Source organism: Cladophialophora yegresii (assembly GCF_000585515.1).
Source record: "Cladophialophora yegresii CBS 114405 chromosome Unknown aczIN-supercont1.1, whole genome shotgun sequence".
Taxonomy (NCBI): Eukaryota; Fungi; Ascomycota; class Eurotiomycetes; order Chaetothyriales; family Herpotrichiellaceae; genus Cladophialophora; species Cladophialophora yegresii.
Genome location: NW_006913045.1, coordinates 3,754,722 through 3,781,785, shown reverse-complemented (window position 1 = coordinate 3,781,785; position 27,064 = coordinate 3,754,722). Strand labels below are relative to the sequence as shown.

Genomic DNA, 27,064 nt, shown 5'->3' with positions numbered 1-27,064 from the left:
CCTCCTTTCCGCAAGTGTTCCTGCCAAGCTAGAATGTTAGGCGTTGCTATGCAGCGATGGGAGCGTGCCGACGGGGTTGATCAGGCTTATCAAGTGGACTGCTATGCGAGGCCGTGGCGGCAAGACCCTGAACGTTGCGTCTTTAGGGGCAGTCCATATGCGCCTCTGCTGCATGGCTGATGCCCGAGACCTGCAGCTTTGTTCAGTCGAGGCTCGAATTATTTCAGCCCGACCGTCAGCAATAAGTAAACACCAACGAACTTGCCTGCGCAACCACCACCTGGCCATATCCTCCATATCCTTCTCATAGAGCTGACTCCTTCCCTTCCACTTTCCCTTGAGATATTACTCGAATTCGTCCTTTATCCTCACCGAAACTTACGCTGACCCCGATCCTCCCTGAGCCCCTCCCTTCCTTTATTCTCACGGACCTTGTATTCTTTCCTTTGTCCATTGAGACGAACACGACGCCCACAAACAGGGCGAGCGGTGCCTCTTCACATTCACTCCTCTGGCTCTTCAGCAGAGTACAACCCAGAAACACACTTGACCAATCTACAAAATGTGGTTCGTATGTCCAGTCAGGAATCATGCACAGACTGCTGATAGGGAATAGTGGTATCTTCGGCTACATCAACTACTTGGTGGAGAAGGACCGCAAATTCATCCTAGATACCTTGCTAAATGGTATGTCCAGCCAGTCTACCGGTCATCTCAAGATTGCTCACTCACAGCCACATTCCAGGTCTTTCTCGTCTGGAGTATCGAGGTTACGACTCGGCAGGCCTAGCGATCGATGGCGACAAGAAGAATGAGGTGTTCGCATTCAAAGAGGTGGGCAAGGTGGCCAAACTCCGAGAGCTGGTTGCCCAGTCTGGTGTCGACATGACGAAGGTTTTCGACTCTCACTGCGGTATCGCACACACTCGATGGGCTACCCACGGCCAGCCATCCAGACTCAATTGCCATCCGCACAGGTCAGCGCGGGACCTCCACACGCCCAACAACTTGTGACTGACTGATACCAGATCTGACCCCAAGTGGGAGTTTGCCATTGTCCACAATGGCATCATCACAAACTACAAAGAATTGAAGGCTTTGCTGGAAGGCAAGGGCTTCAAATTCGAAACGGACACCGATACCGAATGCATTGCGAAGCTCGCCAAATACCTCTACGATCAACACCCAGACATTGACTTCACCACCCTCGGAAAGGCCATCATTAAAGAGCTGCAGGGAGCATTTGGCCTGCTTATGAAGTCGGTCCACTTCCCCCACGAATGTATTGCCGCCCGTAAGGGTTCTCCTCTGGTGGTGGGCGTCAAGACTGCCAAGAAGATGAAGGTCGACTTTGTGGATGTCGAGTACGGTGAAGAAGGCGGTGCTTTGGCTGCTGAGGTCGCCAACCACAATGTTGCAGTTAAGAAGTCCGCAAACGGACTGTTGGCTCCCGGCGGCCTTCTCGCACCACCGGACAAGTCCCTCCTCCACCGATCTCAATCACGAGCATTCCTGTCAGACGATGGCATGCCTCAACCAGCCGAGTTCTTCCTCTCCTCTGACGCTTCGGCCCTGGTCGAACACACCAAAAAGGTTCTCTACCTCGAGGATGATGATATTGCTCATATCCACGACGGTCAGCTCAACATCCACAGATTGACAAAGGACGACGGCACTAGCAATGTCCGCGCAATCCAGACAATTGAGCTCGAGCTTCAAGAGATCATGAAGGGCAAGTTCGACCATTTCATGCAGAAGGAAATCTTCGAGCAACCGGAGTCGGTCGTCAACACCATGCGTGGTCGCTTGGACGTAGCCAACAAGACTGTTACTCTCGGTGGTCTCAGACAATACATGAGCACCATCAGAAGATGCAGAAGACTTATCTTCATTGCCTGCGGTACCAGTTATCATTCTTGCATGGCTGTTCGTGGTGCCTTTGAGGAGCTGACAGAAATCCCCATTGCGGTCGAGTTGGCCTCGGATTTCCTCGACAGACAGGCGCCGGTCTTCAGGGACGACACCTGCGTGTTTGTGTCACAGTCTGGCGAGACTGCTGATTCGTTGATGGCACTCCGGTACTGCTTGGAACGTGGCGCATTGACGGTTGGAATCGTCAACGTGGTCGGTTCGTCCATTTCAATGCTCACCCACTGCGGTGTCCACATCAACGCCGGACCAGAAATCGGTGTCGCCTCCACGAAAGCCTACACGTCGCAATTTGTGGCCATGATCATGTTCGCTCTGTCGCTTAGCGAGGACCGTGCTTCCAAGGCAGCTCGCCGCGCAGAGATCATCGACGGCCTCGCCAAGGTTAGCGATCAGTTCCGTGAGATCCTCAAGCTCAACGACTCGATCAAGGAGATGTGCGCCAAATTTCTGCAAAACCAGAAATCCCTTCTTTTGCTCGGCCGTGGCAGCCAGTATTCGACTGCCCTGGAAGGAGCCCTGAAGATCAAAGAGATCTCATATCTGCATTGTGAGGCAGTGATGTCTGGAGAACTCAAGCATGGTGTATTGGCGCTTGTCGACGAGAACTTGCCTATCATCATGATCTTGACCCGGGACAACATCTTCGCTAAGTCGTTGAATGCGTATCAACAAGGTAAGCAACAACTTATTCCTTCCTCAGTGCCTGTTCTAACATCACAACAGTCATTGCTCGCGGTGGTAGGCCCATCGTGATCTGCAATAAGGACGATCCAGAGTTTCCTCCTTCGAAGACCGAGCTCATTGAAGTTCCCCAGACGGTGGACCTTCTGCAAGGCCTGTTGAATGTCATCCCTCTGCAGTTGATTGCGTACTGGCTGGCTGTCGCCGAAGGCCTGAACGTTGACTTCCCGCGTAACCTGGCCAAGTCTGTTACTGTCGAGTAAGGGTGGTGTTTGGTCCGGCCAACCAGGCAGGTGTGGGAATCATTTTGACGGAAGCATTGGGGCAAATGGGCGCACAATCGAGGCCGGGAGTAGAACTGTCGAGGTACCATCAGCTGCCAATACCCAGTAGAGAATCGCAATTTGTTTGTCTGCGGTCTTTGGGTGTCCTCGATCACCTCTGTAAATCTCAGGCTAGCGCGAGCTGCTCATCAACAAGGCTGAAGTGGAGAACGCGACGCTCAGAGTCGAAGTCGCGTCTCGCGACCCCTCAGGCTTCTCTGGCCCCCCAAATGACTTCTGTAGTTCTAAGACTGTCACGACGGTGATCCATCGGGAAGCCATGTCGACAGACCAGCCTCCTGGGGGCGGTAGTGTTGTCAATAATGGCGCACGGCATGCCGCCGGTACCACAGCCAGTGCCTCCACGTCGACTCTGTCGAGACCGATGCGGCAACCGTGGCGTCAGATGGAGTCGCATAACGTGCTGTTATTTCTGCTCGCGTTTCGTCTGGTGAATGCTCTGACTGTGCAGACGTTCTTCCAGCCGGATGAGTACTTTCAAGCCTTGGAGCCAGCATGGCCATGGGCGTTCGGAAACGAAGCGGGAGCATGGATAACTTGGGTGGGATCCAACGAAGCCCCCGATGTCACGGCGGACTCAAGCTCATGAAGAACAAACAGGAGTGGAAGCGCCATCTGCGATCAGCAATCCATCCGGCCATCTTTGGGACATGCTACCAGTTGGCGGACTTGCTCGCCGAGCTCCTCGGGTTGCGGCGTCATGCTCGAGCGGAGGTTCTTCTTGCTGCGCCGAAGATACTACAAGCTCTTTTCGCCACCCTGAGCGACTTGTACACCTGGAAGCTCGCCTCTTACATCTACGGCGCCCAGTCCCCTGCGCCGCTGGCTGCCCTTGCTCTAACAGTCGCCAGTCCGTGGCAATGGTTCTGTTCAACGCGGACTTTCTCCAACTCGTTGGAAACAACGCTCACGGTCGTCGCTCTGTACAATTGGCCATGGCACTGGGCAGTACCACTTCCCAACCGCGAGGAGACTGCCGTCACCGCCGTCGACGACCATGGCGTCCGCGTCCGAGAGACGTCGACCCGAACGGAAAAGTCCACAGACGAACTCACCAGGCTTAGAAGAAGCCTGCTTTGCGCGGCGGTGGCTGTGATTCTGCGACCCACGAACGTCCTCATTTGGATGACCCTCAGCTGGTATACATTCGTTTGGAACCGGAATGGTCCGGTGGGTGAGAAAAAGATGTTCGCTCGCGAAACGGTCGTCTGTGGAAGTACGATCTTGCTGCTCTCCGCCGTGGTTGATCGGATCTTCTACAACGCGTGGGTATTCCCGCCTGTCAACTTCCTCCGCGTCAACGTCCTGCAGTCTTTGGCTTCGTTCTACGGGAACAATGACTGGCATTATTACATTACACAGGGGTACCCTCTCCTGCTGACGACGGCGCTCCCATTCACTTTGGTCGGACTATACCGTGTGTGCTGGCAATCGAGCAATGACGTGGCCACCGAAGACGCCACTCCAGCAGGGCAGATCACGCTGAGGCTGCTCGCGAGAATATCCCTCCTCGTGCCCGCCGCCTTCTCACTCATCTCGCACAAGGAAGTCCGCTTCATCTACCCGCTTCTCCCGGCTCTGCACATCATCACCGCCCTCCCGGTATCGTCTTTCTTCCTATCTCTGTCGCCTTCTACACGACCGGCCTTGGCGCGCCAATCGATCTTACTGCCCGTCCTGGCCCTCAACGTCGCAATCGCATACTATACCTCGCAGATGCACAACTCCGGCATCATCTCCCTAACAACTTACCTCCGCGGAGAGTTCGAATCTCAGTACCTTGGACGGCAAGCCAACATGACAATCGGCACCCTCATGCCGTGCCACTCCACGCCCTGGCGCTCTCACCTGCAATATCCACCTTCGTCAACCGACCCAGGCATCCGAGGCTGGGCATTGACGTGTGAACCACCACTGGACCTCAACCACACGGAGAAGCAAACGTACATGGACGAGGCAGACCAATTCTACGCGAACCCCACCATGTGGATCAAGAAGCACATGAGCCGGCACATGCCATTGGCTTCTTCGCAACTCGACGACCGAGCCATGGGAGGAGGGCACGCACCACTACGCCACCATCACTATGAACCACGCTCAGCGCACAAGCTCGACACCCTCCCAGCCGAGGTGCTGGCCAGGGAGCGCGAAGAGATCTTCTGGGCCACGTGCACGGGCCGGAAACCCTGGCCCGATTATCTCGTCTTCTTTGCCCACTTGGAGCCGACTATGCAGGCTGCGCTCCGGGGCAGTGCGTACGCGGAGTGTTGGCGGGCTTTTAATTCCCACTGGCATGACGATGCGAGGAGGGTGGGCGACGTGGTCGTTTGGTGCTTGGATCCCGCTCTGCAGAAGCGGTGGGGTGAGAACGGCAATAAGGGTTTGCGAAAGCATGTCACGCGTGGAGCTGCGCCCGCAGGGGGAGCTGGAGTCGAAGCTGAAGAAGGGGCTGGAGGACATGGACAGGGCAGTAATGGTGGGCAGAAAATCCTGGGACGAGGGCACGCGAAGAGAGACGGAGCAAATATAGACGTGACGAGGAACGCGAAGAGCAAGCAGAAGGAAGACTCCATGTCAAAGGGCCCCCACAGCAACACCGAACCTTTCAGACGGGTCGTGGAGAAGCCGTTCTGGAAACACAGAGAGCCAGAACCAGAAGCCGACTAAGGAGGATCAAGACGGCTGAGCAGGCGAGGTACTGTGGTAGTATCGCCCTCCAAGCTCAAGTCTGCAAGTCTGAAGGTCTCCAAGTCTCTGCGGTGGGTGGTATGAGGGAGACGCCGTCTGAGTTCGGTTCACCTGATGAGACGAGGCACTATATCCAGACGCAATGGGAACATCGTTTGCGTAGAGCACGTAACTACCTCGCAGGAGGGAACGGTCCCCTGAGGGGTTGACGATGATGATGATGACTCCATCTTGACCTCGTACGGATCGTCCACATATATACGACCCAGCGGTTGCGGCGACGGCCTTAAGTGACCGTACGTGCTGCTTTGGTGGGGGGGGGAAGAGTGGGGGGGTTGCTTCATGGGTCTTTGGCGTTGATTGCCAGATAATAATTTATACTTGGCCCGCGGCCGGGTACTTCTACAGCGGAATGGACGCGAACCGTATGGAAAGTGAAAGACACGGTTGGGCACCCGTCGGGGACGAATGAGGAAGGAAGAGGAAAGAGTTTGGACAGAGGTGAAAGGCTCATCCCCTGCTACGGCAGCAATAGCACGGATCGACGGTATGTATATCTCATGCTTCATTACGGGGTACATCGCACTATTGTTGTACTTGTCAGGATTAATTCCAGGTTGCTCGGCTAAGTGTACACGAGGTGGCTGTATAAACGGGCTGTTCAGAGGTCATTCAGATCATCATTTTTCGGGTTCAGCACAGACTGCCGAGAAAACTTGCGACACAGCACTCATTGTCGCGCCCGCTGTCAGGCTCCATGTTCCCCATCATGCCATATCCATATCCACGCCCACGCAAGTCGTCACTCACTATACAAATCGAATCTCCGGCCTCGGCCTCTCCCTGACCAGCCGCATCGCATCGCATCAAAATCGCATAATATTCTCGTCCGCTCATGTGCGAGCTTCCAAAACAGGGTCCCGTTACTTTTCCACGCGCTTCCCACCTCATCCGTACCGCGCACTTAGACTCGCAAAAGCGTCGGGACTGTGTCTCCCTGCGTCAAGATTGTTCACCGCCATACTCTCGCTACTCGCATGCCGTGGCGCAATCCCTTGCGCTGGTCGTTGCTGGGTGGACAAGATTGGTCCTTGGCTGTAATTTGTCATCGAACCAGGAAATCCGCCGCCCGTGACAAAGCCGTGGCCGATCTCCTTGACCCGGCCGAACGGGTTGGACTGGGACTGGCTATGTGCGTATTGTGGTTGGGGCTGTTGGGTTTGGGGTTGGGGTTGGACTTGCCCGAATGGTGAAGGCTGCGATTGTGCCTGCGGACCAGGCTGGGGCGGAGGTGATGCGAATGGACTCGTACCTCCACCGAAGGGATTCGTAGTTGCATTCGTATTCTGAGTTGTAGCATTTGTATTCGTCATGAAGGGGTTCCGGTTCCCGCTTCCCCCTGCGGAGTGCATGTTCGATAAACTGACTGGCATGGTCACGCTCCGTTTCGGTGATGGCAAATTCCCAAACGGGTCTGATGGCATTGGCGGGAACTGTTGTTGGTATTGCTGCTGCTGTTGCTGAGATTGCTGCTGCTGGGGTTGTTGCTGCTGATGCTGGTCAGTTGCTGGCTCGGGGATGGATGCCAGGCGTTGAGACGTAAGTTGGGGATAGTTGTAGAGTGCGAGGATGGAATTTTTGTCCTGGCGGCTATTTTGTTGAGGCATGTGCTGGAACGGCTGGAACGGCTGCTGAGCTTGTTGCGGAAATTGTTGTTCTGATTGTTGCTGATAAGAAGGCTGGTGCTGTTGTAGAAATTGCGGTGTTTGTGCGTGAGCCTGCTGTTGGGCCGGCGCCTGTGGTTGAGCTTGGACATACTGGGTGTTGGGGAATGCGAATTGGGATTGCGCTGTCTGGTAGCCGGCTGGCTGAGCTTGCTGCTGTGCGGCCTGCGTCGGGAAAGAGTCATTTTGTTGCTGGATTGTCTGCTGCGAAGTCGTGGCGAAGGGGTCTTGCGGTTGGAATTGCTGCTGATGCCCGGGCGAGGTCTGTGCAGGTGGAATGCCAAAAGGATTAAAACTGGCCGGTAGCGAGACCTGCCTTTGTGGTGGTTGCGGTGGTTGGATGAAGCCTTGACTGAGGAATGGATTTGTCGGTGGAGACATAGGCACTTGAGATTGGGGAAGGAACGGATTGTTTCCTGTAGACTGAGCTGAAAGTGAGGTGGGTTGGAAGAAAGGGTTGCTGGGCATGGGAAGTGTTGGCGGAGATGCCACGAAGTCTTGATACTGCGTGGATGGGACTGGAGGCGTCATTGAGTACTGGGAGCGAGGATCCTGTATAGGGGCAGGTTGACTAGGATAACCCCCAGTGCTGTGGGGAAACAATGCTTGTTGAGGCTGCTGCGATACCTGCATGGATTGAAACGATTGCTCAAGCCCAGTTGTCGTCCGGTCAGGCGGAGCAGCAAAGGGATTGTTGCTGCCGAATGTCGTCGCGCTTGTCGGTGTCGAGGGTTCTTGTGGCTTGCCCAATGACAGGCCAACAGTAGGCTGACTCGCCGATTGCGTGAAAGGGTTGTAGGATGGTTCAGGAGCTCTCGAAGTAGAGGGGTGTGCTTGAGCTGGAGCCGACCTTGTGTTCTGCCTCGAAGTAGTGTCTCCATTCTCTCGAGGTCCCAGTCGAACTAAAGTCTCGACAACCCTCTCCACGTTACCGTTCAACCGTCGAAGCAGGCTTGCGTTCCGCTCCGTCTCGGTGAAGCCCATGTCTCGCAGGGTAGCCAACTTCTTCTCCAGCTCCGCGTCTGTCATCTCATAGTGCGCATCGTCCATTCTGGAATCGAAGCCTCTAGTAGGGATAGTGAACGCGCTATCCACGCGAGGTTCTTGTGCTTTCTTCTTCTTGTCCGACTTGGAGAACGGGTACGCCGATGACGACGCCCTCAGTCCAAATCCAAATATCTTGCCTTTCTTCGTAGGAACAGGAGGCGGGGGCGAATTTGGGTCTTCAAGAGGCGGTCTCGGAGAGTAAGCGGTGGGTGAATACTCGTCTCGCTGGGGAGGCTGTGGTTTCCCGTCTGCCAGACTCTTTTCCTGGTACTTTTTCCGTATAAATCTTTCCATGGCCGAGTCTACCTCGTCGGCATCGAGCGGCATATCGGGTTTCTTATTCTTGGGATTGTACGCTTTATTGACCGCGTTGTTGCCGTTAAGTTTCATGCTCTATTGAGTCGTCAGTGAATGCGCGAGCACTCGAACGTGAAGTCCGTCAAACTCACCTCAACTTGTTCCGAGGTCCACGTGTCCATGCTCAAGGACTTGACTTTGGATATATGCGTTCCCAGCTTGCGATGCAACGAGGCACATCGCATACATAGAAATATGCCCAGATTCCAACTTGCCCACGCTGGGTTCTTCGCACCACAATCGGCGCACTGCGAGTTTCCGGCAACCGACAGTAGTTGATGGAGCTCCTTTTCATTTCGCGCCTGCGTTCTTTTACTCATCGAAGAAGCCATCCTGAGCTCTGCAACGTGGCTCCGACCTTGTGGCGAGAATGAGGACGGGACAATCGACATTCGGAGGGGACGCAGAATCGGTTCGCGAGATTGAGTCGAGATGATCGCGACCGTCTCCACCCACCGATGGTTGAGCTACAGCTACAGAATCTTGTCAATATCTCGTCATGTCTACAGTCCATTCGAGACAGATTGCGAATGTGCCGTCGCCGCACTCTAATCGTCTAGCTCGAGCTATCCTCTGTTCGTCCTCGTCTCCAATCATGGGTGCAGGACGGAGTAGGAGATCCCGATTCGGCCCAACCCTAGCGAATAGACGACAGTTACCGGCAAATGGTTCTTCGAGGAGACAAACTTTAGGTGCACTTCAACGAACAGAGGGAATAAAAGGCCATAGCTATTCGAACGATCGAGCGGGAACTCCAACTCATTGATATCTGCCATCTCCCCGACAAAGGGAAGCCCAAGACTATCTACAATCTGATCTATGCAGCTGATACCAGGATATTCCCAGAAGCATGCCGAACGCCAACAGGATGCTGCCACCTCCACCACTTGATCCTTATGGATTAGGAGATCGTTCAGGACATCTCCGAGTCACCATCGCTTCTCTTCGCGGCGGAGTAGTCGATCCCATAGCCCCACATTTGTTGAAGCATACCATATTGATGCTCGATGGGCTCCTCATCCGCCAAATGCCACCACTCCCGGCTGTTGTACACCGGATCTGTTGATTTCGTGTACTCTTCCGGCTGCATCATTGCAGTTCCAAGATCCGTGACTCCGTTGCTGTTAGGGTACGCCTCATAGCCATGTACTATATAGGGCTCAGCATTGTGTTTCGTATCGTACCCAGGAAACGCACAAAGGTTCTTCAACTTCTCTTGTTCGAACATCTGCATCCGGTACTTGGCAGCCTCCTCTTCTCGTTCTATGCTCGTCTCTGGCCAGTTGCTGAAGTGGTCAGGGTGCATCTGACTGCCATGAGTAGGGGGTGCTATCTGCCAAAGCTCTATCAATCTTGCTCTCTGCTCGGGATCAGCATTTTGGAACAGCTGCAGCTGTGAAGGTAAGAGGGCCGACATATTTATGTTGGCTCGTTCGAGGAAGGTCGAGACCGGGGCATCATTTGGTGCTTGATGAGCAGAGTGGTGATAGTGTTGAGTGATGTATGTGATGGGGGCTGACTGCGGGACGACTTGCGGGGTCGAAGGCATGGACACATCGTTCTGAGGGGCGCTGAGCTGGAGATTGCGAGTCATCATATTGATGAGGTCGTCTTGCATTTTGATATCGCTCTCAGAGGCCGTTAGTCCGCACTAGCACAAAGAATCAGAAGGTCATGAACCGGGAGTGGATGTGAACAAACCTGTCTGCAGTGAGGATGTTCTTCAAACGCCGCCAGATGGTTCGAGAGATCCGTCTCGAGACCGCAGTGGTGGCATTTGTAGAAGACGGAAGAAGCCATACTCCTGAGATCTGACAACCTCAGATATGGCAACACCAGCGGTCAGAGATCCCTTGTCTGCAACACAACGACAACCAGGCAGGAAGAGGAGGAAGCAAAAATTCGTGGATTTAGGCTTCAAATTCGTATTGTACTAACTAACAACACTCTGCTACAGGAGGTCCAGGCCAGTGGTGTCCGGATCCGGGGGAGGTGGTCCAAGCGGGGCGTAAGTTCCAGAACAAACACTGATATCCAAGGATCCAGAGGTCCAGTCCACGGGGCTGTGTGGTCCTGAAAGCCTTGGACAAGGGAGCTGTTGATCTGTTTGTGAAGATAGGGTCAAGAGGAGAGAGGATGGGAAGGATGAGGGAAGGAGCGGGGTAGGGTGGCTTCGAACCGAGTTCTTGCAAGTCGTCGGTGTACGCAAGGCGGTTCTCAGCTCAACATTAAAGCGTGAAGAACCAGCTGGCGTAGGATGAGATGTAATTCTTCAAGGATGGCAAGGAGGTTTGTATTTGATCAAGCTAAGATGAGGAGAGTGCGAAGGGAGAAGCCTTGGTGCCTGTCCGAGGATTATGACACATGAGGAAGGTGATGACACGTTGCGTCGGTGCCCAACCTAAAACCGCCGATCTATTTCAGCCTTGCGCCAAGACGTTAGTCCTTCAAACAAGGCTGAGAAACGCGGCATCACGAGTGCCTGCCAGTGCAAGGCGCGCGTTTCCAGCAATAAAGTTGCATCCTGACCGAGATTCCTGTCGACATCCATAGCAGTGCAATCAGCGCGCCCTGGTCTATCTTTCACTGATATTCAGCTTGTAGTCCTAACGAGTCCCTCTTTCAGAGCTCTTCGCCAAAATGGTGTGTATTCTAATCTTGTTCTGGTTTCGGACGGTGCTAACGGTGTTTTGTCTAGACGTCGATAGGCACTGGCTACGATCTCTCCAACTCCGTCTTTTCACCCGATGGTCGAAACTTTCAAGTGGAGTATGCGGTAAAAGCAGTTGAAAATGGCGGTACCTGCATTGGCATCCGGACGAAGCACGGAGTTGTTCTGGCTTGCGAGAAGATCATCACCTCGAAGCTACTGAAGCCCGGTGCCAATAAACGGATATCCACAGTGGACCGCAATGCAGGCATTGTTACTTCAGGGCTATTACCAGATGGTCGGCATCTCATTAACAGAGCAAGAGACGAGGCGAGCAGCTGGAGACAAACATACAAAGCTCCCATTCCTACCTCCGCTCTAGCATCAAGGATCGGGAGCTATGTGCAAGCATACACGCTCTACTCCAGCGTCCGCCCGTTTGGCATCACAGCTATCTTGGGAGGCTGGGACTCAGAAGCCGAGCTGGGTGTTGACGGCCAGGTCGGAGAAGGTCCAAAATCTGGTTCAGGAGGCAAGTCTGAGGACGAAACGACCCAGCGAGGTGGTCCTGGTCTTTACATGGTGGAGCCGAGTGGTCTCTATTGGGTACGCACATGAGGATGAGAAAAGAAAAAGGATCAGACTGACAATCTACAGGGCTACTACGGTGCTGCAACTGGCAAAGGACGACAAGCTGCAAAGGCCGAGTTGGAAAAGCTAGATCTAAGTTCACCTACCTGCGCGCTCAGCCTCAAAGATGCGGTCATGGAAGCCGCCAGGATCATTTATGTCGCACATGAAGACTCGAAAGACAAGGAGTTCGAGCTCGAAATGACTTGGATCTCTAGCCTGGATGGACCGACAAAGGGTCGACATGAACAAGTGCCACAAGAGTTACTCGAAGAGGCTGAGAAGACGGCCAAGAAGACTCTCGAAGGGGACGACGATGACGATGAGGAAGAGGATGCAATGCAGGAGTAATTGGTCTTGCCGCCGCGGAATTGTAGCATTGTTGGCGTTCGATACGGTCAAGAGGTCGATTCTTTCGGAGCTACAGAGGTAGAGGCTGTATGCGGTCTACCAGTGTGGCCCTGGAGCTTGCTGCAAGCTTTCGGCGTACACCAAAACCTTTCCCTCGGCGCTTGGGAGAGGCAGGCACGGTGGCTGATTTCGTCGTATCACGTTCCAGCAATCTTGCCTTCTCCCCAACCCTTGCGCTTGACTCCAAGCTCAACAGCTGCATTGCCCCAGTCTTCTCCATGGTTGTGTCCCTTTGCTTCTTTCCCTGTGCCGCCTTCAAGACCAGCTCTCGCCAGCCCTTGACCCTCGTTCAGCACTGTCAACAAGCCGAAGATGACGGGAGCGCCCGTGTCCAGCTGTACCCTCATGAGGCCATGGCTCACCGCATCTGCGATATATTCAAAGTGCATCGTTTCTCCCTTTATCAGCACACCAATTGCTATTATCGCGTCGAAGGTGTGTCTCAATCCCTTGGCTTCTTTCTTCTCTGGCTCTGGAGGTCCTGGTTGGAGGCTGCCATGCAAATCTGTGGTTGAGTTGCTTCCGCCGAGTAAATCCCCGATTCCGCTTGCGAGGTTGCCCACGCCACCAGCAACCGTGCTCGCTGTGCTCTGTATTTGCGATGCCTGGTAGATACCCCGCACGGCGAGAGGGAGCTCGTATGAGCCGGGTACGGATTCGACGAGGATGTTTTCCTCCTTCACACCTTGAGCCAGCATGGCTTTCTTTGCACCACTGACCAAGGCATCGATCATGGTAGTATTCCACCGGGCGTGTACTATGGCGATCCGCAGGTCAGAGCCATCGTGTTTCTGAGCGGCACCTGGCCCTTTTAGCGTGGCCATCGTTGAAGCTACCGCTGGAAGTGTGTCTGACCCTGTTTGCAGTGTATTCAAGAATTAGATGCAAGCGCCTGCGGACGGTCCAGAGAGCCTGGCTTGGCTTGTCCCGCGCGTAGCCGCAGATGCCCTGCAAGGCCAAGGGCGTCGTCAGCGGGGCGGCTTCCCATTTGCCCCTCGTGCGCCCCCTCCTCTTCCCTCTCTTTTGCCCTTGCATACGCTCAATCACGCCCTCCCAACAGACCAACCAGCAAGCCTAACCAGTCTGGAGCCCAGTCTATCTCTCGCCCACATTACGCGGGCTAGACGTGCGGCATACGCTTAACCTTGCTTTTAGCGATCAGTCTCCTTCCTTTAGGGATACACCTGCACTTAGAGGCATAGCATACCACATCAGAAAAGAGTCCCAATTGTGTAAGTTGAATTGAAATCTCTGCACATGACCTAAGGTGGACTCTGTGCGATTGAGTACATATTCTGACTTCGCCCACAGCCTCTTGCAGGGCCAGAACGATTATTTCACTGCCGCAAAAGCACAAATCCACCTGCATTCTTTCAATATCAACCCTTTTTACTGGCCAATCAGCTTCGCCTCATTACCGTGCAAACCAAAAGTTTGAGAAATCTGTTCTACAACCACACTGTCAAGCAGGATGGCGCCCTCCGCAACGACTAGTGATAGTGTGAATGGCACCACCAATGGCACCCAGTTAAAAGCAACAGCTCCCGTGTTCCAACCCGCTGGCACCGTAAACGCAGGTGTCCATCGATCAAAATACCACGCCTCGTCCTCCGACAAAGCCATTCATGCCGAGCATGAGTATGCTGCACACAACTACCACCCTCTGCCTGTCGTCTTTGCCCGAGCACTAGGGACAACAGTATGGGATCCCGAAGGCCGCCAGTATCTGGATTTTCTCTCCGCCTATTCTGCCGTCAACCAGGGGCATTGCCACCCTGAACTTGTCAAGGCTCTAGTGGAACAGGCATCGACATTAACACTAAGCTCGAGAGCATTTTACAATGATGTCTTCCCTCGTTTCGCAGAGTTCGTCACCAACTACTTCAACTTCGACATGGTCCTGCCAATGAACACGGGTGCCGAAGCAGTGGAAACAGCCATTAAGATCGCCAGGAAATGGGGTTACAAATCCAAAGGCATACCTCAGGGTGAGGCTATCGTCCTCAGCGTGGCAGAGAACTTCCACGGGCGGACCTTTTCAGCCATTTCCATGTCTACAGATCCCGAGTCCCGGGATAACTACGGTCCGTACCTTCCTGGTGTTGGTAGCACGTGTCCGAAGACCGGCAAATTGATTCCTTACAACGATGTCGAGGCTGTCCGAACGGCTTTCGAGTCGCATGGAGACAAGATTGCAGGTTTCCTCGTTGAGCCTATCCAAGGTGAGGCCGGTATCGTGGTTCCTGACGACAACTACCTTTATGAGATTCGCCAATTATGCGACAAGCACAATGTTCTCCTCATTTGCGACGAAATCCAGACTGGTATTGCCCGCACTGGGAAGCTGCTTTGCCACGAGTGGGCTGGCGTCAAGCCAGATATGGTTCTACTCGGCAAGGCCATTTCAGGTGGCATGTACCCAGTCTCGTGTGTGCTCGGCCGCAGAGATGTAATGCTCACAGTCGAGCCAGGCACACACGGGTCAACTTATGGAGGCAATCCACTGGGCTGTGCGGTGGCCATCCGCGCTCTCGAGCTCGTCCGTGACGAGCAAATGACCGAGCGAGCCGAGAGATTAGGACAGATCTTCCGCGATGGGTTGAAAGATTTGAAGTCTCCCCTCATCACGACGATAAGAGGGAAAGGACTTCTGAATGCTATTGTGATCGATGAGGAGAAGACGAATGGACACAGTGCGTGGGATTTGTGCATGTTGATGAAAGAAAAGGGGTTGCTGGTAAGTTAAACGGGGGAGTTTGCATGTTCGCTCAGGCTCTTAGCATGGTCCTTCCGGCGGGCTGTATTTTGGCTAACGTACGATATAGGCCAAACCAACGCATCAGAACATTATCCGCCTCGCCCCACCGTTGGTCATTACTCAGGACGAAATCGAGCGTGCACTGAAGATTATTGGTGAGGCCGTGGAGGAGTTGCCGGATCTGAAGGGTGAGAAGGAGAAGAAAGTCATTCCCGAGGGTGAGAAGAACGTCCACATAGGGGTGGACAACTAAGCCTCCTCTGTTGAGCAAGGCTGGCAAATTGGGGTCTTCAATGATCATAGACATGATGAGCAAGAGATTACGATGCATCGGATATTGTAGTATCACAACCGACAAGCAGAATGTGAAATTATCACAGGAGTTGGCGCCATCGGCACTATAACCTGTGAAAAGAGAGATCACTGGCAGTTGTGTAATCACCAGCTTCAGCTTCGGCTTGATGATTTTGCATGAATAGCTCTAGGCGTATACTTATAGCGCGGCACGGATCGCTGTAGTGCCAGTTGCCTCGACTCATGTACTGTACCCCTGCCCATGTCTCAAATTCCACCACCAAGGCCGACATCTACTCTATGAGCTCAACCCTACCTTCTCCGCTGCCATCTGAGCCCCCGAGCCTAGATCTGCGCCTGGACTTCGAGTTCCTTGATCTTTCCTCCCTCGCTTCGTGACAACTTCCCGCCGGCCGTCCCTTCGTCTGCAAACACATATCCGATGTACAGCAGACCATGGTTCGTAGAGCCTTCGCGGCGCCGGAGTTGTTGCCTTTGTGAAGGACTACCGTAAGGTTGAGCCCATCGGACTGGTAGCTGCAAATCGGCGCGGTTGCAACGAGCGTTGGACTCTGGGTTGCGCTTGCCGTTGTGCTGGTGGGCGCCATTGCCATGCTGACATATCTTGTTGAACCCGTGGTTGAACTCGGAGCATGTTTGGTAAGGCTTGATTTCTCCTGCTACTTCCGCCTTCGCCGAGCCGTTCGTGGCTGCACTCGATGAGTCCGGCAATGAGGTAGATGCCCGTGATGCTGATGTTGTTGCCGCGTGCACGCAGTGGAAACTGGTCTCGCTCGTGAGATGGACGGTGCTCCATGGCTGCTTCCTGGAGTCCTCGGCCATGAAGCGCTGCATTGGCAAGAACCCGCCACGCTCCTGGAAGCTGTTCGTCATCTTCTCACACTTGTTCGCGGATATTTCGCTGGGACAGATGGCGGCTGCCATCCTAGGCGTCGCGCAAAGCCGTTCATGCCTACCTTTTTAAGTAGCACGGCATCTTTATACCTTCGAGTGTCCTCTAACGAACGATCCACGCTGCAATCGCTGTGAAGGTCACCGATCGTCTCGCCTCACCTGGCTGCTTGCGCGTGCCGGTGCTTTGGACCTCGAAGGCAACGATGTCGAGAACCAGAGGATGGTGGCAAAGGCCCCATGTTGCCGAGGAGGCGAGGTCAGGGAATCACTTACCAATTCAATGGAACCGGTTGATGGCCTAAAAAAGCCAAAGCCAGCAAACTTGACATGTGTATTGTTGGCGTGAGCCTCATGGTTGCACAGGCTCCTGGACTTTCTTTTTCACAGTGTTTTGTGGATGGCCCCAGGAGCGTTGGTCTAGGCCTCGAGGTGCGCAGGTGTCTGCGCCGCAGATCAGCCGTGTAAGATGACAAGGGACAATGGACAAGGGACAATGGACATGGGACAGGGGACATGGGACAGGGGACATGTGTGGGATGATTAGAGATGTCAGGCTTGTGAACTGCAACCAACGCTGTACCTCACCCTGATCCGCACAGCTCGGTGCTTGTGTGGAGACTACAGCCGTCTTCATATGCAAGCACAAGCACAACCATTGGAGACGAAGCTGAACCCCAAAGAAGGATGGGAGTCTGGCGACGGGAGACCTAAGCCTGTTTGACAGGTCATTGAGCCTGAGCCTATCACCAGCACAGCCAGCAAGAGAAAATACGAATTTACCAGCCTAACGAGTGGGTGACGAGGCGCACAGATGTCTAAGCGATTGGCTCTGGTGAAGAGCCCCAACACGGAGTGCCGTTCCTTTCGAATGGGAGAGGAGCGTTCACCTACTCGATGATACACGCAAGCAGCGCCCGATTGATGTGGGAGGCAGCGTGTCCTGCGTTCACTTCTTTTAATGATCTTCAGCCCTTTTCTCCCCTGGAATCTCTCTCTTCCGCTCCATTGCTGTCCATCGTGGACATTAGGACCTCTTCGGCCCTCGCAAGAGGTACAACCGCAGCTGTTGAAGCCAGCAAGAGCCCTAAGGGTGCGTGATCTCCAATGTGCTCCGTGGTCCTGCTTTGTTTTACTTATTCTGGGCGATAGGCAATCACTCAACCCGCAGCCCGGGTGACGGACGTGCGCGGAGACATCTTGTCTTCGCGCACCCGTCATCCATAACAGTCACTATGACCTCCGAATAGGTTACGATGCTCTCTGCTCGTCTCAGGAATGCCATAACCTCAAATCTTACGCAGTTGAACCCCTCGACGACCCAGCCCAGCCCCCAAGCCTTGTCTTCACCCCTCAGCATTCAAGCTCTCTCAGGAGTCTTGATCAGCACGAGACCGTCTATGATTCCTCACCGCAAAGCCCAGAGTTCCTGTATGGAGAATTTCCCTTGGATGACCCTTGTGTCACCTGCAACGGCATCCCTGGCATTGGCTGTCAGTGTGATCTCCCGGAAGGATGTCCCATCCTTGTCGAGGATGTCGCGTGCTCGGTCGACTCGAGCACAACACCTTCGTCCAAGGCATTCATGAATGAAATGCCCCTCGTTTATGCACCGCCGCAGAACAGGGACAGAGTCAAGCGCGAATCATTACTCATGCCAGCAGCTTGTCTTGCCCCAAATCTCGCCCTCCAATGCCCGCACTGCAATGACCGTTACGGGTCGGGCTGGCTAGAGGCGCGACGGTTCGAGTAAGTGATCTTGGCTTCACCTCGATATGCCCAGATCACAGGACTGATCAATGTTAGAATCCATGTGGCTCGACACAGAAACGTCATCTGTGGCTTTCCGGGCTGCCAGGTCTCCCTGAAGGATGATCGACGCACGGTTGACCGCCACATGAGAACAATTCACGGCGCCTTGAGCCAGTGCTCCTTTCGCTGTGCATGTGGAAAGTCCTACAAGCGGAAAGATCACCTCAAACGGCACGGGAGGCGGTGCACACGATATTCCCCGACATGAAAAGCTCAAGAGGAGAATAAGGGTTCGACGAATGTTTGCTGACAGTTTATCCTGCACGAAAGAGGTCGTTCGAGTGTTTGGGCACGCATGGTTTTGAGATATGGATCACCGAGATTGGGTAACAGAGCATTGTATACGGATGGTCATTTTTCCTTTCGTTTATCCTTATTGCGGCAATTGTATCCAACTGGATAAGCTTCAGCGTTTCCGTTTTTATTGCACCACGTCGACCCGACCGGGTCACGGTTGGCTGGTTGGTTACAGATCTGTGGACAAGAAGGCATCGCGGAGTGGACTCAAATATGCCACTAGGAAGACTCCATTTGCATACTGCGGTACACCCTGTTGAAAGGGCACTGTAGGGCTTCTCGATAGGTTAGGACGCACAGGACTAACGCGAACAAGAGTGAAATGAGAGTGTTGGTTTGCACAGGAGGACGGAACACCGTGCACGGTTAAGTGGACTAATGCAAGCACTTGGCCTACTACCTCGTATCCGTGCTGGTGTGGTGACCACTGTGACATGTCAAACACCCCGAGTCTGTCGCTGAGGAAAGCGAGATATGGACGCTCGGGGACAGCAAGCCGGCTGAGAACTTAGTCGACCTTGGAACGCTACTGTGCCACGTATCCCGATGCAGGGCTCGTAAGAACCGAAACTGAAGTCGAGGATGAATGCATTCCAGGGTACTGCCTGCAATGGGACACCAAATTAAGCCAGGCTGGCACCGGATCGATATCTCACCCGCAAGCCTATTTGGCACCAGTGATTAGTCATCAACTTTTTGTGTGTAATCTCACCAAGATGGCTGTATCTCAAGTGCGAGTTACACAGCAATAATAGTGGTAACCAGTGCTGTAACTGACCTGGAGTATACATTAAGTATTAGTAACTACTGCTGCAGCAATAAGAATAGTGACCGAGTAGGTGTCTGTAATGGGATTTTTCGGCGTGGCTGGGTAAGGCTTCTTAACTATAAGTCTTAACTATAAGGAATCCATAGTTAAAGCTCTTAGTTAAGAAGTCTTACCTAGCCACCCACCAGCCACCTAGTGCCAGCTACTTTAAGAGTTGATGACTAATCCCTGGTGCCAAATAGGCTGCGGGGGAATAATGCCGGCCGAGACCCGAATTCGAAGCCGTCAATGAGGCTTTCCTCTATGGGTATTTCTGCCCATAGTTCGTGTCATCGATATGGCATATTGAACATCTTTCACCGTCACAAGCCCATCTGTACGCCGGGACTGACCATTGCCCGTCCCTATCGACCGTAATGAAAGTCGTGTCGTGGCCGTGCTTCCAGAAGTCCGAGGGACCTCCCCCAACCAGTAGTCTCGTATGGTGCCACGGCCTGGGCGCATATACGGACCTCCGCATTAGGAGGTAAACCTGCGCGCTTTCGCCGCGGCAATTCAGCCCATCGAGAACCTTGGACAAAGGATTTTCAGGGCGGGCATCGCTCGAGGTAGTGGTTCCCTGGCCGGCAGTAAACCAGTACCAGCTATCGACCCAGAGCTCCCCGCCACTCCCGGGCAACCTCAGCGCGATGCGCACTCTCCGCCGCGGCAGCGGCAGCAGCACTGCGTTCGACTCGGCGGCGGACTCCAGACGTCGTGTCCTGATCAAGCGGCGCGTCTCTCTCTGCTTGGCCCGCCACCGGGCCTTCTGCTTCTGAGGTCTGGTACTTCCGTCGCGTGCTGGAGACGAATTTTCCGACCGTGTGCTCTCTGATTCGCACGCTTCAGCACCCGCAGAGGGAGCGGCATGCCCGGCGGCTTCTCCCGCGACAACAACGGACGGACCGTCTGCGATATTGGTATTGATGGCGTCCCCGTGCCCGTCCTCGTCCTGGTCGTGCCCTCCTCCCTCCTCCACCTGAACCTGCTCTGTCTCGGCACCACCATGATGCAAAGGAGAAGGTGATCGAAGTGCAACACATTCAGATTGCTGAGGCGGATCATCTCCGTCTAAAAACGGAAACAATGAGCTCGCACGAGGAGTATAGTCACCAATCGGACCTGCGCCCGACGTCGTACCCACGCTGCTGCTGCTGCTGCTGCCCATGCCAGTGCCAGTGCCATCACCGCTCCCCGTGACAGCGCCCTTGATTGCGTCTTTACCTGTGCCTGTGCCAGTGACTGTGCCTGCATCCTTGACAATGACAACGGCATTCGAGCACTTGACCCGCCGAACCACCCATTTCAGACCCCACGCGTTCAAAACGCACACGTACGACGCCGTCGCCTTCAACCTCTTGATATGCTTCTGGCGATGGGTTCTGAGTTCCCTCCCACAAAGCGCGAGATCCACGGCCTTGGCCTCGTACGAGTTCGAGGATGCTAGTAGTGTTGACTCGCGGTCCGTGGCCCGCGCTTGCGTGGTTTGCCTGGTCCGCGCGGGCGTCCGCGTCACTGAGTACACATCCCCATGGTTGTCGGAGCGCAGGTATTCGAGGATACGGAATTCTGGGCCGAGCAAGCGGCCTTCGAACGTCCTGCGAGGTTCTGGTGCGGGTGCTGTGTTGTCATGCCTGGTGTCCGTCGATGCCGCCGGCTGGATAGATGGATGGTGGCTGAGTCTCGGGCTTGCGTTTCGCGAGGCTGTGGTTGCTTTCGACATTACAGATGGGCTGACCAAATCAACCGAGAGTCGAGTATTGCGCAAGTGTCTGGGATTGCGGCTACGGGGAGAGAAACCCGAGAATAAAACCGGCAGGCCCACTCATACTGTGTCTGCTTCCACTACTATACCCACGTAGAAGAGACGAAATAGAGTCGGAGGAGGGATGTATCAGGCTGAGATACAGTGCAAGGCAGAAGAGTCCCTACATAATCTGTACTACGTGCAGTATTGGGGCCACCAATCAATTGTGCCAGTCGTGTCTTTATGTGTGTACGCACATTTAAGCGCAACCAATAAAGGGAAGAGGCACCGCCCGCCTGTTCAGCTCTGTGTGTGTATTATGGCACCATTGCACCATTGGACCTTGTCTGTTAAGAAGCGCAAGCGTAATTGGCTCGTTGTGGCAATTCACCCCTGGAGGTAACATACAGGCGTTATGTACTGCATCCGCTCAAAGCTGCATTCTGTGCGTGACTAATGTATTCCCACGTGAAAGGTGATGGTCGCTCTTTTCACAGCGGCTTCAACAGCCTGAATTCTGTCCTTGTAATTGGCGTCCAACCAGCTGAAGTCCACTTCTTGGATAGGTCTGCCAAGCTGACCGATCCACTCTACCACTCTTTCAGCCACGAAGTGCGGGTTCTCGGTGTCAATCCAGTGACCCGCCTTGGGGACAATCACTGTCTCGAGAGGCTCGGCGCTGATCCCATTCCAGGAAGCCTCCAAGATACCATCTCTGCCCATACTGGCCTCGCCACCCATCACCAGCAGTCTTTGCTGAAGTCTCGTGCCTTTCTTAAAGCAGTCAAACTCTTCCATGTCTGCCCAGACTGAGCCTCCCAGGAACTCAGCAGCAGCCTCGACCCCTCCTGGTCGGCGCCATTCTTTGACGTATTGCTGGAACAATTCATCCGGTAGTGCGTTGTGGCCACTGTACGAAGTATGCCAGTAATACCACGTGAGAAATTCCTCTTCGCGGCCGCGGATCAGGAAGACGGCCACTTCAGGAAGAGTAAAGAGACCGAGATGCCAGTGGTCAAAGATAGTTTGACCGCGGCTCGGTTGTTGCGCAATCTCGTGACCGAAGCCTGGGAGGGCGTATTCCGCTATGACGAGACCCTTGATGATGTTGGGATAATCGCGAGCTAAGAGGATGGCAGGTCCAGTACCCTTGTCGAACGCGAATATGTGCAATTCCTTCAAGTCCAGAAACTTCATGACCGTGTGGAGCGCGTCAGCGGCATTCTTGGATGTCAGTGGGGCGCCTTTGTTGACGATGGATTGCCCGAAGCCAGGTAGCTCGGGGACGATCGCGAGGAAGCCCTTCGACACCAGGGCCGGCGCGATGGAGTGGTACATGAGCTGTCAGCCGGTCAGCTTCGTGCATCGAGGTGAACCCCTGCATCATACTGCCGCACCGAATGCTGTGGCACACCATGAAGGAGTAAGATCGGTTGACCTTTGCCAGCGTAACGGAAGAAGATCCTCCCGTTCACTGTCGGCACCAGCTGGGTCTCCCAATCTTGAAACCGAGTCATCTTCGGGCTGATGTTGCACACGGGTAGGGAAGTGAGCAGGGGCAGCAACGTGTTCTGATCAGTGATGTCGTTGAATAGCTGCCCGCCGGGTCAATGCATTGCTGGTCTCAATCCTTGACGTGAAGTCTTCTCCAGCGAGGTTGGTAGTAACACGCCTTGTCTTTCTAGTTTTTGTATGCCATGTTCGCTTCGAAGCCAGAGCCCAGGGCGCCGTCGTCCGCAACGTGCTTAGCAATGCAGGTGACCCATCAAGTGTTGCTCCGAAAGCCATATGGCCGTCCTTCGTCAGTAATCATGCCGAAAATATGTGCCGATCAAGGCCTTGTGTCGGTTCAAGAACCGGCTCGCATTAGTCACCCTTGTAGAACCCGATTAGGAAATAACAACTATGTCACTGATCTCCACACTCCGCCAGTGGGTGGCTAGGCTTCTCGTACCCGAAGGACAGACGTTTAACCAAGAAGGCGAGGTCAGGGATAGCTTGCTGCTTGATAACTCTCTGCGGAGGCGCCTCTCTGCCAATGTCGATTCCTGTACAGCAGGTACCGGCACAATGGACACGGTCTGTAATTTTCCGCCGCTTGTGGACTGTCGCCATCCACGGGCAACCAAGAGGTGGCAAAAGATATGAGGCATACGCCCGATCTTCCGACCACAGGGATCTAAGGTGGTGCCGCCCCATTCCTGCCGCGAGTTGTGACATGGCTGCAGTCGTGCGTAGGCGTATCGCCGAAGCCATGAACGGCCGTTCTCCGTGGCCCATTCTTTACGCAGTACACAATTCTGACCGTTAATGGAGTCAAGTCCCATGCCTGTTGACTTCAAGAGCTAGGATTGCCCAGGTTCCCCTTTATGACCGTGTGGCTCAAGCCCCAAGGAGGCATGGTACCTGGAGATCCACTTTGATGGGGAAAATCCCGTTCTCATGACACCTTTTCCGACTTCCACCAAGTACATTTGCGGGAATCTGAGCCGTTCTTCAGTACGTGATAGAGCAGTATAATACCTGCCGCGGGGTGCGCCGCTCTTGATACGGGCATGTTGCCTTCCCTGAAAGGCCGCATAAGATGCTGCTGACGTGACGGGACGTAGTGGACGTAACGGACGTGCTTAGGGTCACGTCCCATTCATGTTTCCACGTACCATGAACCCTAGAAAAAGGCAGGCGTTGAACGAGTGTAACCATAGCTGCATGTCCTCGCGCGAGAGATGCTGAGCAATTGAGCAGACACATCCGCGTCATTCACTTGGCGGCTCAGTAAACCAAAGTAGCTCGCAGAAGCATTCTGCAGGGACGGAGCGATCTTGCATAGATTGGTGGACGTCTTCTGCATCGATCCGCAATTCTCCGTCCACCTTCCATCGCCCGGGTATATGTGCAAGGGTTTCAGGCATTTCAAGCGAACTAAACAGCAGCATTTCTGCCTTGTCTTGCGTTGCAGCGGCCAGTCGATGGAACGCAGTTGACATCCGTATGACGCCAGTCCAGATTTGAGCGTATTTGTCGCCAATAGAATGCATGCTACTTAACCGAGCCGTGAACCACAGTAGGTGCGGTGGTGACAGTGATGCATTATCATTCACTTGTTGTAGGTGTCGGCCGATGGTCTCGATGAAAAGGTCGGTACCAGTGTCAAAGTCACCATAGAGCATGAGTGCTGAGGCGAGAAACAGGATGACGGCAATACGACAGTTACGCTCTGTTGGGTGCTCCAATGATCGTGGCTGCAGGCGACTTCTCAGCTTCGAGGACTTGAATGTCCTCATCCGCTTGGAGTCAGTCAAACGATCCACGTCTTCCTCCGAAGTCGGTAGCAGGTTGATGATGGCTTTCTGACGGGCCCGAACTAGATCGTTGAGATCCTGGAGTCCACGGTCGAGGTCCGGAGTAAAGTCAAATCCTGTCAGAGGCCCGGGCAGGGCGAGGAAGGACCAGATCAGCTTGGTGAATAGGAGGTGGTCATCCTTGAACGAACAAAGCCCGCCGCGCATGGTTATTATTTCTTTGAGGCCCAGCCAGTGCAAGGAGCCGCCTGATCCATCCATGCACTTGACGTTGCAGAGGACCGCCGTGGCCAGAATAATGCCAATCTTGAGTGTGTGAAGATTGGATCTGATAGCCCGCAAGAGGCGGTTTTCGTATTCAAGCGGCGCTGGTTTGCCCTGGAGGGCTGATCGGTGAGTTGCTGCGTCAAACAAGATTGCCTGGAACGATATCTCGTCGCGACAGTACAATTGGAACAGGTCGGTGACGGGGGCCATTGCAACAGGGGGGGCGTCATCAACAAGTCTCCAGCGAGCCTTGTATAACTCTGGCATGATGACCATATCTAGCGAGGCTCAGTAGCTGATGGTAAGCGTTTGGAGGACATACAATGATGGAGAAGAAACTGGTCGGAGGTCGTCAAGTTCGAGGGGATTTCCACTGTGGGAGAAGCTGCCTTAATCGCAACTTCAAGTGGCCATCTGAACTGATCGAACTGGTACTGTGCTTGGGAGATTGTTCCTGGTTTGGCCTGGCCCATTTTCCAGCGCTGGCGTTTCATCCTGTGTAGCTCTCTTGCGAGATGTGCACGAGATTTATGTCGTTTCTCAGGATCATTCTCGTCGACAAAGTGGAAACGCGGTAGAAGTGCTCGAGGTGTCATGGTTTCTTGCGATTGTAGGGAGAACAAAAGAGCATCAGGGTATACCAGAGGGTCTGGTAAGGAACGATCGAAGTACCCAGTAGATGTGGGGGATGGATCCTACCGGCCCTGCTGATCAATTTTTCGATGTATTCGACCGCGGCAGGTGTGTGACGACCTCACGTGATCGTTCCCATTGCAACCAGCTCCGTATGAAGCTTAGCCAGAAGGGCAGCCACACAGTGGGTCGACAGACGGTCTGGAGTCGTGTGGAATTCGTCCGTTGTTCGCTGGAGGCATCTACTCGCAGTGTGCCGCGGGAGCAAAACTGCATAGACCGTGTATCTGACAAATAGTGCACGACGTTAGCGAGGTTTGTGCTAAAGTTTCATTGGCCCAGGGGAGCACCTCAACAGGACTCGCCTGCCGCCAGCTCTGGTACTTTATTCCAGTCATCAAGCCTTGGTGCCTTTAGTGCTGAGTTCAGCACGAGAGGAGCCCCGATGTCGTGACTTTCAGGGCAAATTCCGGGGAACAGTGGCCGCTTTTTGCATCAAAGAGTGCATTTCAGAGTCTGTGTTGTCACCCGCCAGAGCCGCATGTTGCCTCCTTCATCGTGAGGTTCCGGACCAATGTTGCTCATTCAAGGGAATCGTTCGTTTCCCGTGCTGGGTTTTAGCTGAGGGACTGGCATGTCGCTGGTTGGACAGGTCAGTTTCCGAATGCCAAAATGAGGCGAACAAGGCGGCAACACTGAGATAATGTCCAAAGGTGTATTGGGCTCATCGGCAGACGGGTTCAACGCTGAACTTTGATAGAGTGCCACTTGGAGGTACCACGAACGGTCACTGACATTTCTGTGCGATGACATCGAAGGGTATGGAGTCTAACACGGACACAACTTGCACCCGGCGTCTTTGCCATCATGCTTCATTAAGAGCTTTGTACTCCGTAGTAAAGGCAGAAAGGGCTAGCGACGGGTGGCGAGGGTTGGTGACGGAAGTTTGAGTGGGCGTCATTTTCTTGGCAGGCGCGGGCACCACGTGTTAAGCTCGACGCGTCTCGTTTCTCTTTCACATCAAAAACTCCATGCAATGGCGTATGCTAATGGGAGTGTATCTTTCACTTCGGCATCCAGCTGGCATGGAAGTCAACTCTAGACAGTTTCTTCCTCCTGCATGTATCAATGCTCTGCTCATCTGATGTAAAGTCTTGAGATTCAAAAACACTCGGTATCAGTTCCTGGACCCAACACTGGTGCCTCATTGTGTCGTTGCCACAGCGAGCTCGAGATTTCAACCAACATGTGTCTAGGTATTGATGGTAACTTCTGGACGTTCATATCCTTTGCCAACATCGTCGTCATGGGAGTACATATGGGTTGGAACGACGACTCTTGCAGTAGCCGGGCCATACGCGCCATTTCCCACTACCGACGCCTCGGTCATTGGCACTGACACTGAACTAATTGTCTTAGTGATAGCTCGTACTCTGCTGGAATCAGGAGAGATGTGGGTGTGTGCTGTGCAGTATCTTCTCTGCCTAACGGCTTTCGGTCCGGTCGGCCGCTATCACTTGGCACAGCCCGCTACGGCAGATGGATGCCGTGGCTCGCGTGGTTCGCGAACCTGATCGAATACGCAAGCAAGAAGCCGGATAGGCAACTCTGCCTCACTTATTGCAATGTACCCGTACAATCCATTCGACCTCGGCGATCTTCAATTGGTACGGCTGGCATCAGTCAACCAACAGTCCCAGTGAGTTGTTGCCTCGGTCCAGTGACCCCGAAGTCTGCGCCCGAATGGATTGTTACTTCAGGGCGCAACAG

At 54.0% G+C, this 27,064-nt stretch overlaps 11 protein-coding genes across 11 annotated transcripts; 4 read left to right on the top strand and 7 right to left on the bottom strand.

Annotated features, from left to right (window-relative positions):
- Positions 1 to 590: 590 nt before the first annotated feature.
- Positions 591 to 2,876, top strand: A1O7_01359 (glucosamine-fructose-6-phosphate aminotransferase; the record flags this gene model as incomplete). The annotated part of the gene is made up of 4 exons (XM_007755397.1): positions 591 to 687; positions 746 to 977; positions 1,029 to 2,605; positions 2,656 to 2,876. 4 exons carry the CDS (start codon positions 591 to 593, stop codon positions 2,874 to 2,876), a joined length of 2,127 nt encoding a protein of 708 aa, XP_007753587.1.
- A 576-nt stretch (positions 2,877 to 3,452) lies between these two features.
- Positions 3,453 to 5,624, top strand: A1O7_01358 (uncharacterized protein; the record flags this gene model as incomplete). Its single annotated transcript, XM_007755396.1, has 1 exon — positions 3,453 to 5,624. One exon carries the CDS (start codon positions 3,453 to 3,455, stop codon positions 5,622 to 5,624), a length of 2,172 nt encoding a protein of 723 aa, XP_007753586.1.
- A 968-nt stretch (positions 5,625 to 6,592) lies between these two features.
- On the bottom strand, positions 6,593 to 9,105 carry A1O7_01357 (uncharacterized protein; the record flags this gene model as incomplete). The annotated part of the gene is made up of 2 exons (XM_007755395.1): positions 6,593 to 8,809; positions 8,866 to 9,105. 2 exons carry the CDS (start codon positions 9,103 to 9,105, stop codon positions 6,593 to 6,595), a joined length of 2,457 nt encoding a protein of 818 aa, XP_007753585.1.
- A 581-nt stretch (positions 9,106 to 9,686) lies between these two features.
- On the bottom strand, positions 9,687 to 10,573 carry A1O7_01356 (uncharacterized protein; the record flags this gene model as incomplete). Its single annotated transcript, XM_007755394.1, has 2 exons — positions 9,687 to 10,424; positions 10,475 to 10,573. The coding sequence occupies 2 exons, from the start codon at positions 10,571 to 10,573 to the stop codon at positions 9,687 to 9,689; spliced, it is 837 nt and encodes a 278-aa protein (XP_007753584.1).
- An 840-nt stretch (positions 10,574 to 11,413) lies between these two features.
- A1O7_01355 (20S proteasome subunit alpha 7) lies at positions 11,414 to 12,404 on the top strand (the record flags this gene model as incomplete). Its single annotated transcript, XM_007755393.1, has 3 exons — positions 11,414 to 11,416; positions 11,472 to 12,029; positions 12,081 to 12,404. 3 exons carry the CDS (start codon positions 11,414 to 11,416, stop codon positions 12,402 to 12,404), a joined length of 885 nt encoding a protein of 294 aa, XP_007753583.1.
- A 197-nt stretch (positions 12,405 to 12,601) lies between these two features.
- A1O7_01354 (6,7-dimethyl-8-ribityllumazine synthase) lies at positions 12,602 to 13,288 on the bottom strand (the record flags this gene model as incomplete). Its single annotated transcript, XM_007755392.1, has 1 exon — positions 12,602 to 13,288. One exon carries the CDS (start codon positions 13,286 to 13,288, stop codon positions 12,602 to 12,604), a length of 687 nt encoding a protein of 228 aa, XP_007753582.1.
- A 647-nt stretch (positions 13,289 to 13,935) lies between these two features.
- Positions 13,936 to 15,475, top strand: A1O7_01353 (ornithine aminotransferase; the record flags this gene model as incomplete). The annotated part of the gene is made up of 2 exons (XM_007755391.1): positions 13,936 to 15,201; positions 15,290 to 15,475. The coding sequence occupies 2 exons, from the start codon at positions 13,936 to 13,938 to the stop codon at positions 15,473 to 15,475; spliced, it is 1,452 nt and encodes a 483-aa protein (XP_007753581.1).
- Positions 15,476 to 15,861: 386 nt separating this feature from the next.
- A1O7_01352 (uncharacterized protein) lies at positions 15,862 to 16,461 on the bottom strand (the record flags this gene model as incomplete). The annotated part of the gene is made up of 1 exon (XM_007755390.1): positions 15,862 to 16,461. The coding sequence occupies one exon, from the start codon at positions 16,459 to 16,461 to the stop codon at positions 15,862 to 15,864; it is 600 nt and encodes a 199-aa protein (XP_007753580.1).
- Positions 16,462 to 19,607: 3,146 nt separating this feature from the next.
- On the bottom strand, positions 19,608 to 21,068 carry A1O7_01351 (uncharacterized protein; the record flags this gene model as incomplete). Its single annotated transcript, XM_007755389.1, has 1 exon — positions 19,608 to 21,068. One exon carries the CDS (start codon positions 21,066 to 21,068, stop codon positions 19,608 to 19,610), a length of 1,461 nt encoding a protein of 486 aa, XP_007753579.1.
- Positions 21,069 to 21,545: 477 nt separating this feature from the next.
- On the bottom strand, positions 21,546 to 22,609 carry A1O7_01350 (uncharacterized protein; the record flags this gene model as incomplete). Its single annotated transcript, XM_007755388.1, has 2 exons — positions 21,546 to 22,433; positions 22,490 to 22,609. 2 exons carry the CDS (start codon positions 22,607 to 22,609, stop codon positions 21,546 to 21,548), a joined length of 1,008 nt encoding a protein of 335 aa, XP_007753578.1.
- Positions 22,610 to 23,848: 1,239 nt separating this feature from the next.
- Positions 23,849 to 24,928, bottom strand: A1O7_01349 (uncharacterized protein; the record flags this gene model as incomplete). Its single annotated transcript, XM_007755387.1, has 1 exon — positions 23,849 to 24,928. The coding sequence occupies one exon, from the start codon at positions 24,926 to 24,928 to the stop codon at positions 23,849 to 23,851; it is 1,080 nt and encodes a 359-aa protein (XP_007753577.1).
- Between the last annotated feature and the right edge of the window lie 2,136 nt (positions 24,929 to 27,064).